The 12,594-nt window shown below is 32.8% G+C and overlaps 1 protein-coding gene across 6 annotated transcripts in view; it reads left to right on the top strand.

Moving 5' to 3' along the window:
* Cfap47 (cilia and flagella associated protein 47) overlaps positions 1-12,594 on the top strand; it is a 386,549-nt gene that overhangs the window by 56,365 nt on the left and 317,590 nt on the right. For all 6 annotated transcript variants that reach the window (XM_063245680.1, XM_063245681.1, XM_063245682.1 and 3 more), the window contains 3 exons: positions 8,833-8,963; positions 10,588-10,710; positions 11,944-12,075. In XM_063245680.1, coding sequence (XP_063101750.1) covers positions 8,833-8,963; positions 10,588-10,710; positions 11,944-12,075 — 386 coding nt within the window. The remainder of the gene's footprint in view (positions 1-8,832; positions 8,964-10,587; positions 10,711-11,943; positions 12,076-12,594) is intronic.

Here is a 12,594-nt window from a genome sequence, read left to right on the forward strand (position 1 = left end):
TTGGTTGCTCCTGCTTCCTCACTCACATTCTTTATTCTTAAGTTATATATCTTTTTGTCATCTTCTAGTTTTTGAATTGCTTCTTTCTGGTTCCTTGTTATTTTTAAGAGGCTTTTTCTTTCACGATCATATGCCATAAATCTCTCTTCAAGTTTCAAAAGGCTGTCTTTAGTTTCTGTCAAGGCATTTTGCCATTGTTCAATGGAGTTTTTAGTTTCCTGATATTCTCTTTGGATCTGTTTCATGTATTCTAAGTTATGTTTAAATTCTTCTTCAGAAGTTTCTCTTTTCTGATTTCCTCAGTTCTTCCATCTGTGTTCTCTTGGGCGGGGCTTGTCATTTCTTTAATTAATCTCTTTATATCTTGCCTCACTTGGATCAGGAGTACAGCTTTAAATTTATCTATGAGATCATGAAGGTACTTTTTAATTTCGGCTGATGCTGTGTCGAGCAATGGATGGTTACGGTGCTTGTTCTCTTCAGTATTTACTTATCCTGGGCTTATTTTCTCATGTTGGGCAGCTGGAGATTTTTTTTTTATTTTTATCTCTTGTCATGTTTCTGGTTTCTTTCAGGCTGTCCTGGGGTTCTCTGGCCCTCTCCGAATTGCTTAGGGTCTTTCAGAAGCGTGCTGACTTGAGTTTTTGCTGTCCTCCCCAATTTGCTGTTATCTGGGGTAGGCTGGGATGCAGGGGCGATACAGGCTAGCCTCCAGCCTCTGCACCAGTCAATCCATAAATTAGGCTGTACTTTCTGCATGTCACTAAGTTGTGACTATTTTGTATCTGGTTATTGTGCCCCAAGCAGAGGCTTGGTTTAGCCCCAGTAGCTCCTGCCAGTTCTCTCTGTACTAGAAGCAGCTGACTAATGTCACTATGGCACAGGGTTCTGCCCAAATCCCAGCTGTTCTCTTCCAGACCTCTCTGTGACAGGAGCACCAGAACAGCAGATCTGCCCAAATCCAAGATGTCTCCCACTAGTTCTCCGTAGGACGCTGAAGCCAGCACGCACTCAGGCTCTGCCCAATTTCAAGATGTCTTCCACCAGCCCTCCCTACAGGGGGACTCAGTGATGCCACCGAGCTGTAGGTTCTGCCCAACTCTAAGATGGCTGCCACCAGACTCTGTGTTATTGATGTCCCCGTGGTGGCGGGCACTGCCCAGTTCCAAGATGTTCTCTGGCCAACCCCAGCAGCCTCGGGGTCCCCAGTACTCACCAGGGACCAGCACAGATCCTCTTCCCGGGTCCACCGCACACCATGCCGCCCACCTTTCCTGCACTCCCGGCACAGCTCGGAATGGTCAGAAATCTGCTCAGTGTTCGGCTTTGGAGCTCCAGAGCCTTTCACGATCTCTTCTGGTGCAGTGGGGCAGTCCTAGCTGCTTCTAGGGATCCCAGGTCTCAGTTTCCAGCAGTCACCAAAAGCCAACCCAGCTTTTCCTGTTGGGTCCATGGGTCAGTTTGTTGATTTAAAGGCACGGGATTTGCACCCTCCCATTACCAGCCTTCACAGTCTCAGCACGACTTTAAATCCTTCAGGTGCACTGTCTTGGTTAATAAGAATCATTATCCATTTGTCTGGCCCTCTCCATGTTGTCATATTCTAGCTTCTAATATGATATCTCCAGAGAGACTCTCTGCCGATCCCCTAGCAAGCCGCCATTTTAGTTTCACCTTTTCTCAGGGCAATCAAATGGCTTTATTTCTAGCACTGAATCTTCTTTGTCCAAGTTAGTTCCTTTTATTATCTTCCTCATACCTGTCTCTTCCTGTACTCAAATGTGGTGATGACTATGCTTCCTCATGCATTGTTGACCTGTAAAGATCCAATTCATTTTTCATATCACATTTCAAATAACACTTCCTCTATTTCCTGTGTTGTAAATTCACCCTTCATTTTGATCTCATTGTGCATTTATTTTGTTATTTAAAACATTTAATTATAAGTGATTTGTTTTGAACTTTGATGAACTCAAATATAATATCATTCCTCTTCCTAAGAAGAACTGCATTTTGCTTGAATCAATAAAGTTCTTAGAGAGAAAGCTCTTTTCCCAGCTTCTTTTATCAAAGGCATTTGGACATCTAAGCCTTCAGGTGTTTCACCCGTTTTATCTTCCAGCAGGTTTAATGTTTCCGTTTTAATGTTTAGATCATTGATCCATTTTGATTTCATGTTTGGTACATAGTGAAAGATAAATGTCCCGTTTCAGTCTTCTGCAAAGAGATAGTTTTCCCAATCACTGTGGATTGACTGTCTTTCTTTTTTTCTATTAAAATAAAAACAAAACAGAAAAATTGGTAAAAATGATACAGAATTTCAAAAAAATAGCCTTAAGATATCAACTCTAGTTGATAAATTCCATATTGTTATCTTAGAGGTAGTTCAAGTTATAAAATCAAAGCATAAAAATGAACAAACTGACAGAATTTTAAAAAATAACATTAAGAAATCATCTCTAGTTGTTCTATTGCATATTGTTGTCTTAGAAGTAGTTGTTCAAGTTACAAAACCATAAAAAGTGAACAGATAAACAATGACAGCACAAACTATTCTCTTGATGAACTATCAGAAACTTAGTAATATAATTACCTATCTTACACACTTAAACATACATACTATTATATGTGTATTTCTACAAGTTGTTCTTTTCTTTTGAGCACTTATTCTATTTCCTTATTACAATATCTATTAAATGTTTTGGATCTTATTACTTTTTCAGTTTTTAATTATTATTATTTTTACTCTTGAGAGACAATATTATTTTTACAAATGTGAGTCTGATTTATTTCACATATGTGGATAGTCTCAACTTGCCTCCGTTTATCTATAAACTCCTCAAGATACCCCTTTTAATAGCTGAGTAATATTCCATTGTATAAAAATACCACATTTTTTCATGCATTCTGCAGTTGATGAGCATTTTGGTTGTTTCCAAGATTTAGCTATCACAAATTGTGATACTATAAATATGGGTGCATATATATCATGGTGACATTAAATTTTCATTTTTTTCTTTTGTCCAGTATATGATTTTTAGACATTTTGTTGAGTATCAAATAGTCGAATTGGGTCTTGGGATGTTTGTTTATTCTCTATTTGTTTTATTGACATATGTATCTGCTTTTATTACAATAACTTGCCATTTTTATCACTATTGCTTTGGAGTATAGCTTGAAGTCAGATGCTATTAGGCTTCCTGCTTTACCATTATTGCCCAAAATTACTTTGTTTTTTTATGAGTCTCTTCTCATTCCATATAAATTTTAGTAATTGTTTTCTTATTCTGTAGGTATGCCATCAGTATTTAGATTTGGACTACAATGAATCTGTATAACAATTTGGAGATACGGCCATTTTGACATTATTCTGCCTATACAGGTGTATAGATTATCTTTCTATTTTATGATATCCTCTTCAGTCTCCTTTTTCAGAGTCTTTCACTTCTTTGGTAGAGGTCTTTCACTTCTTTGGTTATGTTAATTCCTAGGTGTTTGATTTTTCTTGGTGCAGCTGAGAATGATACTGTTTTCCAGAGTTCCTTTTCATCGTGTTCATTATTGGCGTACACATATGCTAATGATTTTGGCAAGTTGATCAGGTATCTGCTGCATTTTAGAAGTTGTTTAGTGATTCTAAGAGGTTCTGGTGTCATCTTTGGGCCTTCTATGTAAAGTATCATGTCATCTAATAATATTGGTAATTTGAGTGCTTCCTTTCTTATATGTACCCCTTTCCTGTGTATTTCTTCTGTGTGGCTATTTTTTTGCTATGGCTATTTTTCAAGTACTATGTTGAATATAAGTGGTAATAGTGGGTAACCATTTCTTGCTCCTGATTTTAAGAAGAATGCTTTTAGTTTTTCCTACTTGGTTGTTGGTTTGTTATACATAGTTTTATCATATTCAGTCAATATCTTTCTATAACAATTTTCTTTATAGTTTTATCATGAAGGGGTGTTGGATTTCGTTGAAGACCTTTTCTCCATCTGTTGACATGATCATATATTTTTTCACCTTGCTGCTGTTTATGAAATGTATTATATTTATGGACTTACTTGTGTTGAAACATCCCTGTATCTCTGGGATGACCATGATCTTTATGATGGTACACTGCTAAAATCATCATAAATATTCTATTTGCTAATATCTTGCTGAAAATTTTTACATATACATCCATTAAAGTGATGGGCTTATAGTGTTCCTTTTTAATTCAGTCCTTGCCCAGTTTTGCAATCAGGATAATACTGGCTTCCATAAATAAATTTCAGAGCACTCATCCCTTTCCATTTCTTTCAAGAGCTTGAGCAGTATTGTAGACAGAATATTCTTAAAGGTCTTGTAGAATTTAAGTGTGAATCCATTGGGTCCAGGGCTTTTTTTAGCTGGTGGGTTATTAACTACTGTCTCAATTTCATTGCATGATATTGGGTTGTTGAACATGTCTATGGCTTTTTGGGTTACTTTTTTTTTATCAGTACCAGGGATCGAACTCACAACTGCCTGCTTGCAAGGCAGGCACTTATGCCGCTGAGCTAAATCCCCAGCCCCTTTATTGGGTTACTTTTGTAATTTTCATGCATTTAGAGATCTGTCTATTTCTTCAAAATATGCTAATTTAAGAAATATAATTTTTCAAAGTAGCTACTGTCTTATGAATTTCAACAGTGACTGTTGTGATTTCAACTATTTTTCATTTCTAATTGCAGTGATGTGAGTCTTTTTCTCTTGGTAAGTCTGACTAAGGGCTTATCTATTTTATTTATTCTTTCAATGATCAATATTTTCATTTCTTTTATTTTTCACTCTCAATCTCATTGATTTTTGGTTTAATCTTTATAATTTCCCTCTTTAATTTTGTTTTGGGACTGGTTTGTTGTTTTTCAAGTATGTTAAGATTTCAAGTAAGTGTATTTATTTGGGCTTGGTTTTTCCCAGTGTGGGCACTGATTGCAATGAGTTTTCCTTTTATAATTGCTTTGTGGCACCTAGAGGTGTTGGTAAGTTGTAAAATCATTGTCATACAGTTCAAAAATTTTTTAAATTTTTTTTCTTTTATTTCTTATTTGGACATTACTTGTTTAGAAATATACTGTTAATTTTTCAGGAACTTTTGCCTTTTCTGAAACTTCTTCTGTCGTTGATTTTTGTCTTCATTACACAGTAGTCTGATAGTATGCATGGACGATTTCAATTCTTTTATATTTATGTAAGCAGGCTTTGTGGAATACTATGTGATCTATCTTAGAGAAAGTAGTATGTGTTGTGGAAAAGGATGGCTATTTTGTTGTAGAGGCTTGGAATACTCTGTAAATACCTGTTAAGTACATATGTTCAAAGATGTGGCTTAGAGCTAATATTTTTGAATTAATTAAGTTTATTGTTATATTTTAGATGGGCATCATGATCATATTCATCATAGAGAATTTATATCTATACATGATATATCCTGATTCTTTTATTGCCATTCCTCTCCCCTCCTTTAAACTCTTCTTCCTCTCCTTAGACTTACAAAAGCTTTGTTTCCATTTTTCTTTATCTTTTTTTATTCTTTTCCCTTCCTACCTTTCTCCTTCCCTCTATGTTGAATTTTTGTTTTATTTATTTCTTTGTGAAAGTGGGGTGTTAAAACCCCCTCTTATGGTCACATTAATGTTTGTTTTATCTTTTAATTTCAGTAACTTTCTTTTATGAATATAGGTACTGTGGGGTTTGGTGTATTTATGTTTATCAATGTTGTCTTTTCTTTTTGAATTGTTTCCATAACTGTATGTGGTGAAATTCTTTGTATTTTCCAATCAGATTTATCTTGAAGTTTACCATGAAGGCATAAATGTAGGAAAAGGTTTTCTAAAAGGAACCCCAATTGCACAAGAAATAGTGGCAGAAATCAACAAATAGGATTATATCAGACATAAAATCCCCTGTATAGAAAAATAATCAACTAGAAGAATTAACACAGAATGGGAAAAAATTTTGCCAGTGCTCCTCAGACAGAGGGCTAACATCTGGAATATGAAGAGCTCAAGAAATGGATAACAGATACGTATTGACTCTTTACAGAGGAAGAAATGCAAATGTTCAACAAACATGGGGAAAAATGTTCAACATTTAACAAATTAAAACTTTGTTAAACTTACATCTTACTTTGGAAAGAGATTGGCAGTCATTACAAAATCAATAATGCTGACATGGCTGTAGTAAAAAAAAAAAAAAGAACCCTAGTTTATTGGTGGGAATGTAAACTAGCATAACCATTATGGAAATCAGTATAGAGATTTCTCAAAACATTGAAATACAATTTCCATATGAAGCAGTGATCCCCTGCTAGCTATCTTCTCCAAAAAGCTTAAGACCTGCTACAGCAATACTTGCATGCCCGTATTCATAATGACACAATTCATAATAGCTGATTCCTAAAACAAACTGTATATCCATTAAGAGATTATTGAACAAGAAAATATGGTATCTATATATATATAGCAAGATACTACACTGTTATGAAGAACAACAAATTTGAGGCATTTGTAGGAAAATGGGTGCATCTGGAAAATATAATTCTGAGTGAAATAAACTTGGCGCTTGAGTTAAAATACTATATGATATCTCTCATTTAGGTGAAGCAATGTACAAAAAAGAATAATAAATGATAGAAGGGAACAAGTAGAAGAATCTTACAATAGCAAAGTGGTTGAAGGGCTCATGGATGAGGGGTGAGGAAGAGGAGAAGGAAAAGTTAGTACAATAAAGATATGCCATGTACAGGAACTTAATACCTCAATGTATGCAAACATTACATGCCATAACGTGAGCTAAGATTAGTAATAGCATCAAGAGTAAAAGTCGAGATAGGGGAATTAGACAAAGATGGAGGAGAAATACAGGAAAGGGGAAGAGGATTAAACAAAAACAAGCTGTAGTATGTACATGTACCAAATCCCTAAGATGATCATAAAGAACATGTACTACAAACATGTACTAATAAATTAAAAAAAACATAATTTAAAAGGGTTGATTAGAGGTAGACAAGAGGATGAATCTCTTGCAATAGAAAAATGACCTGAAGGGATAGGGGTAAGAGGAAAGGAAGGGGAAAACGTAGAATAAAGATATACCATATAAAGGAATCTAATAACCTCAGTGAATGTAAATATTACATGTCATATGAGCTAAGATTAATAATATCAATAAGAGTTAAAATTGGAATAGGGGAATTAGAGGAAGGAGAGTGAGGAGAAGGAAGGGGATTAAAAAAGAAGCAAACTGTGGTACATACATGTATCCCCTCTCTAAAATGACTGTAGACTGCATGTGATGTAAATAAACTAATAAAATTTTTCAAAGCTAAAAAAAATCCATATGAATAGAAATTTTCTTTTGTTTTTTGTGTGTAAATATGCATGTATTATATATATATATATATATATATATACACACATACATTTAATGGTATGTATACATTCATATTATATATATAACAAATATATTTGCTTTATAACTGATACTATTTAATATGTATTATATATTTATGTATATATATTTGTCTAATATTAAGAATGATACTTTGAGTTGGGTATTTTTCATATCTTTAAAGGAATCCATTGAATTGCCCAATTTCTAAGCTAGTAAATGGCAAATTTGAATCTTGAACCAGGAAGACTTGCAGTAGCATTTATGCTCTTCTAGCCATATGCCATAGAATGCCTTTCTGCGTTTAGAAGGCCACATACTAAGGAAGAGCGGTATAGGTAGATAGGAGGCAAATTGGTTCTTCAAGTCATTGTAAATCTGTTAAGATAGCTCTGAAAGTTTTATCTTCAGACTTTTTTATCACATAATATAGACCCATAACTTTTTAATCTCCCATGACAGAACTTTTTGTTACAGTCAAATGCAATCCTGATAAACCTTCACTGGACTGCTAGTTCCTCCATAAATAGCTCACTTCCTTTTTTAAGTTAGTGTGCCTAAAGTAGTGTTGGCATTCAAAAAAGTTAGTGATATCTGACCCTGTGTGCTTTCTAAGCATCATGCACTGATAATATCTTTGCATGTGTTGTTGTATTCCTATAACAACCCAATTGACCCAAGCTAAAGTTTATGATAATCATTCTTCTCTCTCATTCAGTGTCCAGTACCCCTGAATTTCAGAGCCTCCTCCCGAAGGAAGAAGGAAGTAATTTCCCCGTAAATATGCTATTCCTTACTCCAAAGGAGATGATGAATATAAATAAGTGAACTATCTCACACCAAGCATTCCTGATACCACATGAGTTTTCAGTGCATTTTAATTATAGAAATATGTTAGTTACTAATAACTATATGTGATTTTATATCTCTTGTTGGGGTTTATACATATCAAAATATAATTTTGAATAATGGTAATTCCTTTGAAAGTTGACTGATGTTGATGAATTTTTAAGAAATTTGGCAAATAGAGGAAATACATTGATGAAGGATGAATGACTTTTGTATTTTGTATTTGGAGCCTTCTCTAATCCTATAATATTTGCTTCATTGACAATTTTTGTTATTGTGTTTTAAATGTTGACATATCTTTGTCATATATTTTCATTTGACTATTAAAGTTGAGAAGTATGGTATAATATTATATTTTAGTCATTTCCTGTAACTATATATTAAACAGCTTATATAAGATTGTGTTAACTCAATATTATCTCACTTATCATTTTCTTATTATAGAATTCAATTTTAATAATTAGTAATATAATGACATTGCACTTTTAGGTCAGCTGTGATTTTCAGTAACAACAAAAATCAGTTTAATACAAGTGTGATATACATTTTCTTTTCTTCATATATTCTCTGTAGGCATTGTTGAAGCATATTCGTCACTGGAATGTGAAATAACATGGCACCCAGGTTTCACTTCTCCAGAAAGAGGCAAATTTATTCTTCATGTCATTGATGGAAATATATTAACTCTACAATGTATTGCAAATGTAATTATTTCTCTTGAACTAATTTTTATCTTGATACTCATAATTTTTGAGTATTTGCGTATGAGTATGTATCACGTATGTATAAATATGCAGTGTATGGAAAAACTGACTTTTTATGCCATATTTAATTAACCAAATCATATTAGGTCTTTCAAGGATCCTCTTGTCTACCATTAATGAAGGCTTCAATAAAAAATAATGTTATATTAATTAGAATTAACTCAAATTCAAGAGATTTAAAAAAAATAGTAGAGTGTAAGAGACTCTATAAATACATAATAACATCAAGTGAGCCACTTGAAATAAAAATTATTCGTTCATAGACAGCAAAGAAAAATATAATTATATTTGGCCCTACTATATTGCACTATTCATATTGTAGTAGCAGTAGCTAATAATTCAGTATAAGCTTGATCCTTCAATTTACATAGCAAAAAAATAAAAGTTTACTTTTGTAGAATATACTTTTTCAATATATGAGTAAAATTAAAGACACAATAAATAATTTTTTAGTTTATTTCTGTTTCTTTTCTTTTCTGTTTTTTTAATTTTTTTCTCATTAAGGGTATATTTTGTGTGTCAAAATTCCCATCCAGTGTTACTAAAAATTTAAAATAAGATAAATGCAAGTTTATAAACTTCCCTCGCTATTTCCAGGATATGATAGTGTTCCTTCATGTTTTAGCTGGGAAGAAACTTGTAGCCTAAAGTTATGAGAAATTTACCAACTGAAGTGATGGAAAATGACAGAACACAGTATTTTTTATTCTACCTCAAGACTGAAATAAGCTGACTTCTGATTTTCCTTACGTAGAAATTGCTTAATAACTTTTTATGTTCTTAAATGAACTATCTATTAATGGATGCATTCAGGAATGGAGCACACTCAAGTCTTCACAAATTTGTAACACTTTGTAAATCGCTACAAGGTCAGCTTGATCAAGAAAGAGCACGGTTTATATTACAAAAGACCCTCATCAATCTTAGTTAACATTTCTGTCAGAGTTCCTCCTAGGGTCACCAGTATTCTTACTTTTATAATTGTATGTTAGTTCTGACTCTGAACTTCATATACATGTAATCAAGCCCTATATGCTCTTTCATGCATGGCTTCTTTTGATCATTAAATTTATAATAATTTAGGTTGATGCATTTGATTGTAGAAAATTTAATTTCCCTCCTGAATAATATCCAATTGCATGACTTTACCCTGACTTAAACTTTTATACTGCTAATAGGGAAATAAGTTATTTCAGAGGTTTAGCTAACATAGCCAGGCATAATGACACATACCCATAATTCCAGTCACCCAGTAGGCTGGGATAGAAAAAACATAAAATCAGGCCAGTCTTGCAATTTAGCAAGATATTATCTTGAAATTATGTTCTTAAATGAACTAAGATATAACTCATTCTGCAGGTTAAATCTCCAGTATCACAAAAATAGCTAATATAATTTTCTATTATTGTTCTTATGACTATCTTTGTGTAAATATATAACAATTTTTAAAACATTTATACCTTTAGTTAATATATTTGCAATTAAAACATTTCTTTTTCTGAAAAAAATAATTAAGCGTTTATTTACACTTACTGCTTTTTCCTTTTCTTCCTCTCATTACAAGGTTGGTAAAACTACAGTCACATTTTTGGAGCCAAGGATATTGTTCAATAATAGTCCTCAAGGATTAACAACTTGGAAGAAAGCCATTCTTCATAATGTCGGACAAAACCATGCATTTTTCAAGGTAATAAAAATTTTCGATCATTTCTTATTTGAATCAGTACATATGATTTGAATCAGTTTTTTGGTGTGATCAATCATCTGAAGATAATACTGTGCTCGTAATAAATAGATTTGTAGTCATTTTAAAATCATTTTTGCGTAAAAAATTTCTGAATACAACTAAATGGGTTTGTCCCTTTAATTTTCTGTAAGCATTGTTTCTTTCCCTTCCTTCTTTCCTTTTTAGATACTTCCTGTCTTTTCCTCTTCCCTGTTTTTCTCCTTTGGTCTGCTATTTAATTTTATTTTTAAAAATGTTAGAAAAATGTTTTAACTATATATGTTAAAATTAATACTTCATTATATAATTAGTTACATGTTTCTCTTTGTTTTCATTCTATAGTCTGTGCTGATCTAATATCATGGATACCATTCTGAAGATAGTCTATTTATAGTCATTGATTCTTATCTAAATGGAGTGAGGGAATATTGGTGTTGAGATTTTTTTTAATAAAAAAGTATATTTAGACCCATACCTCATTAGTAGTAATAGAGGATAGCATGTGAAATCTTTCATTCAGGCTTTACATTAACATGTCTTTTTCAATTAAATGAACTCTTTCCAAAATAATTGAAAAAAATCCTTTTCTGCTTTGCTGCTTCAGAATTAATCCCTGCCTAAATAATCTATTTGGCTGCATGTTCCTAAAATATTTTGATAAGTTACCTTTTAAATTATTCTAGATTTAAAGTTGCTACATAGATTTAAATTGATCTCTAGCAAATTACACATAAAGCCTTGGTAAGTTACTTATAATATATTTGAAAATCAAAATGATATCTTAGAATTAGACCTTCTATCAAGGTGATAAGAAAAGGAAAGATTGCTTCCGTCTCTTGTCTTCTCACCAACTGATGCTTTTAATCTTTAGGAACCGGGAAACCCGTGATACTTAACTTTGTCTAGAATGTTCTCATCATCATTAAGACATATCTCATTCATTTAAGCTTTGCAATTTTGAAAGTACAGCTGGAAATAAACTTTTCTTTCTATTTAAATCAGAAAATGCCCATACTGTATGTTAAATTTCTTGTGGCAGATTCAAACTCTGATATTTTAAAACAATATTACAAAACCGCTTCATGTCCTGTGCCCAGGTATTCTCTCTAAGTAGTAGTATGGATGCTTCCCAGTGAAGCTTTGAAGTAATAATTTTAAACATTGTGTAGCATTTATACAAATTTTCAATTACAGGTTTGTGACCAGAGTCTTTTGTCTACCATTAATATTACTCCATCACAAGGAATAATTCCATTCGGGGGAATAACTGTTCTTCACATCTCCTGTAAACCCTCTGTTGCAGAAAAATTTGATACAAAAGCCAAGGTATGTCTATCCGTAGGTGTTTCTACACCATAAACCTATACTGATTTTTTTGATTCTGTAAAATATTTAAAGTAGTGGGTATATTATTATAAAATATTGCACACTTTCATTCTTAGAAAAACTACTTTGATCTGTCAAGGAAGAATTATGAAGCTATGACACTGAAAGGCAATTTTTAAATTTTCTATTATTTTTGTAGAAATTGAGTTAGCTCAACAGATATATGAAATATTTTAGATGTGTAAAACTTAAGAAAATTTATTTAAATCATATAAAATTAGGTACAGCACAGCTTTATGGGTATTTACAGGAAATGTGGGTGGTGGAAGTTGGCAATGGGAATTTCTACTAAGCTGAAATGTATATCTTTCATCAATATGAGATGCATAAAATTATGGTGCTATTTGGCAACCCTGAGTCTGCCAAAACCTCACTGGTAATAGCAAAGGGGGTGGGTTTTTCATAACATTAGGTAGCTTAGGAAAAATCAACAATTATAATAAGTAATTCTAAAGAGTT

This window comes from Cavia porcellus, unplaced genomic scaffold (assembly GCF_034190915.1).
Source record: "Cavia porcellus strain 051 isolate PalLab524CR breed Dunkin Hartley unplaced genomic scaffold, mCavPor4.1 scaffold_3, whole genome shotgun sequence".
NCBI classification, from domain to species: domain Eukaryota; kingdom Metazoa; phylum Chordata; class Mammalia; order Rodentia; family Caviidae; genus Cavia; species Cavia porcellus.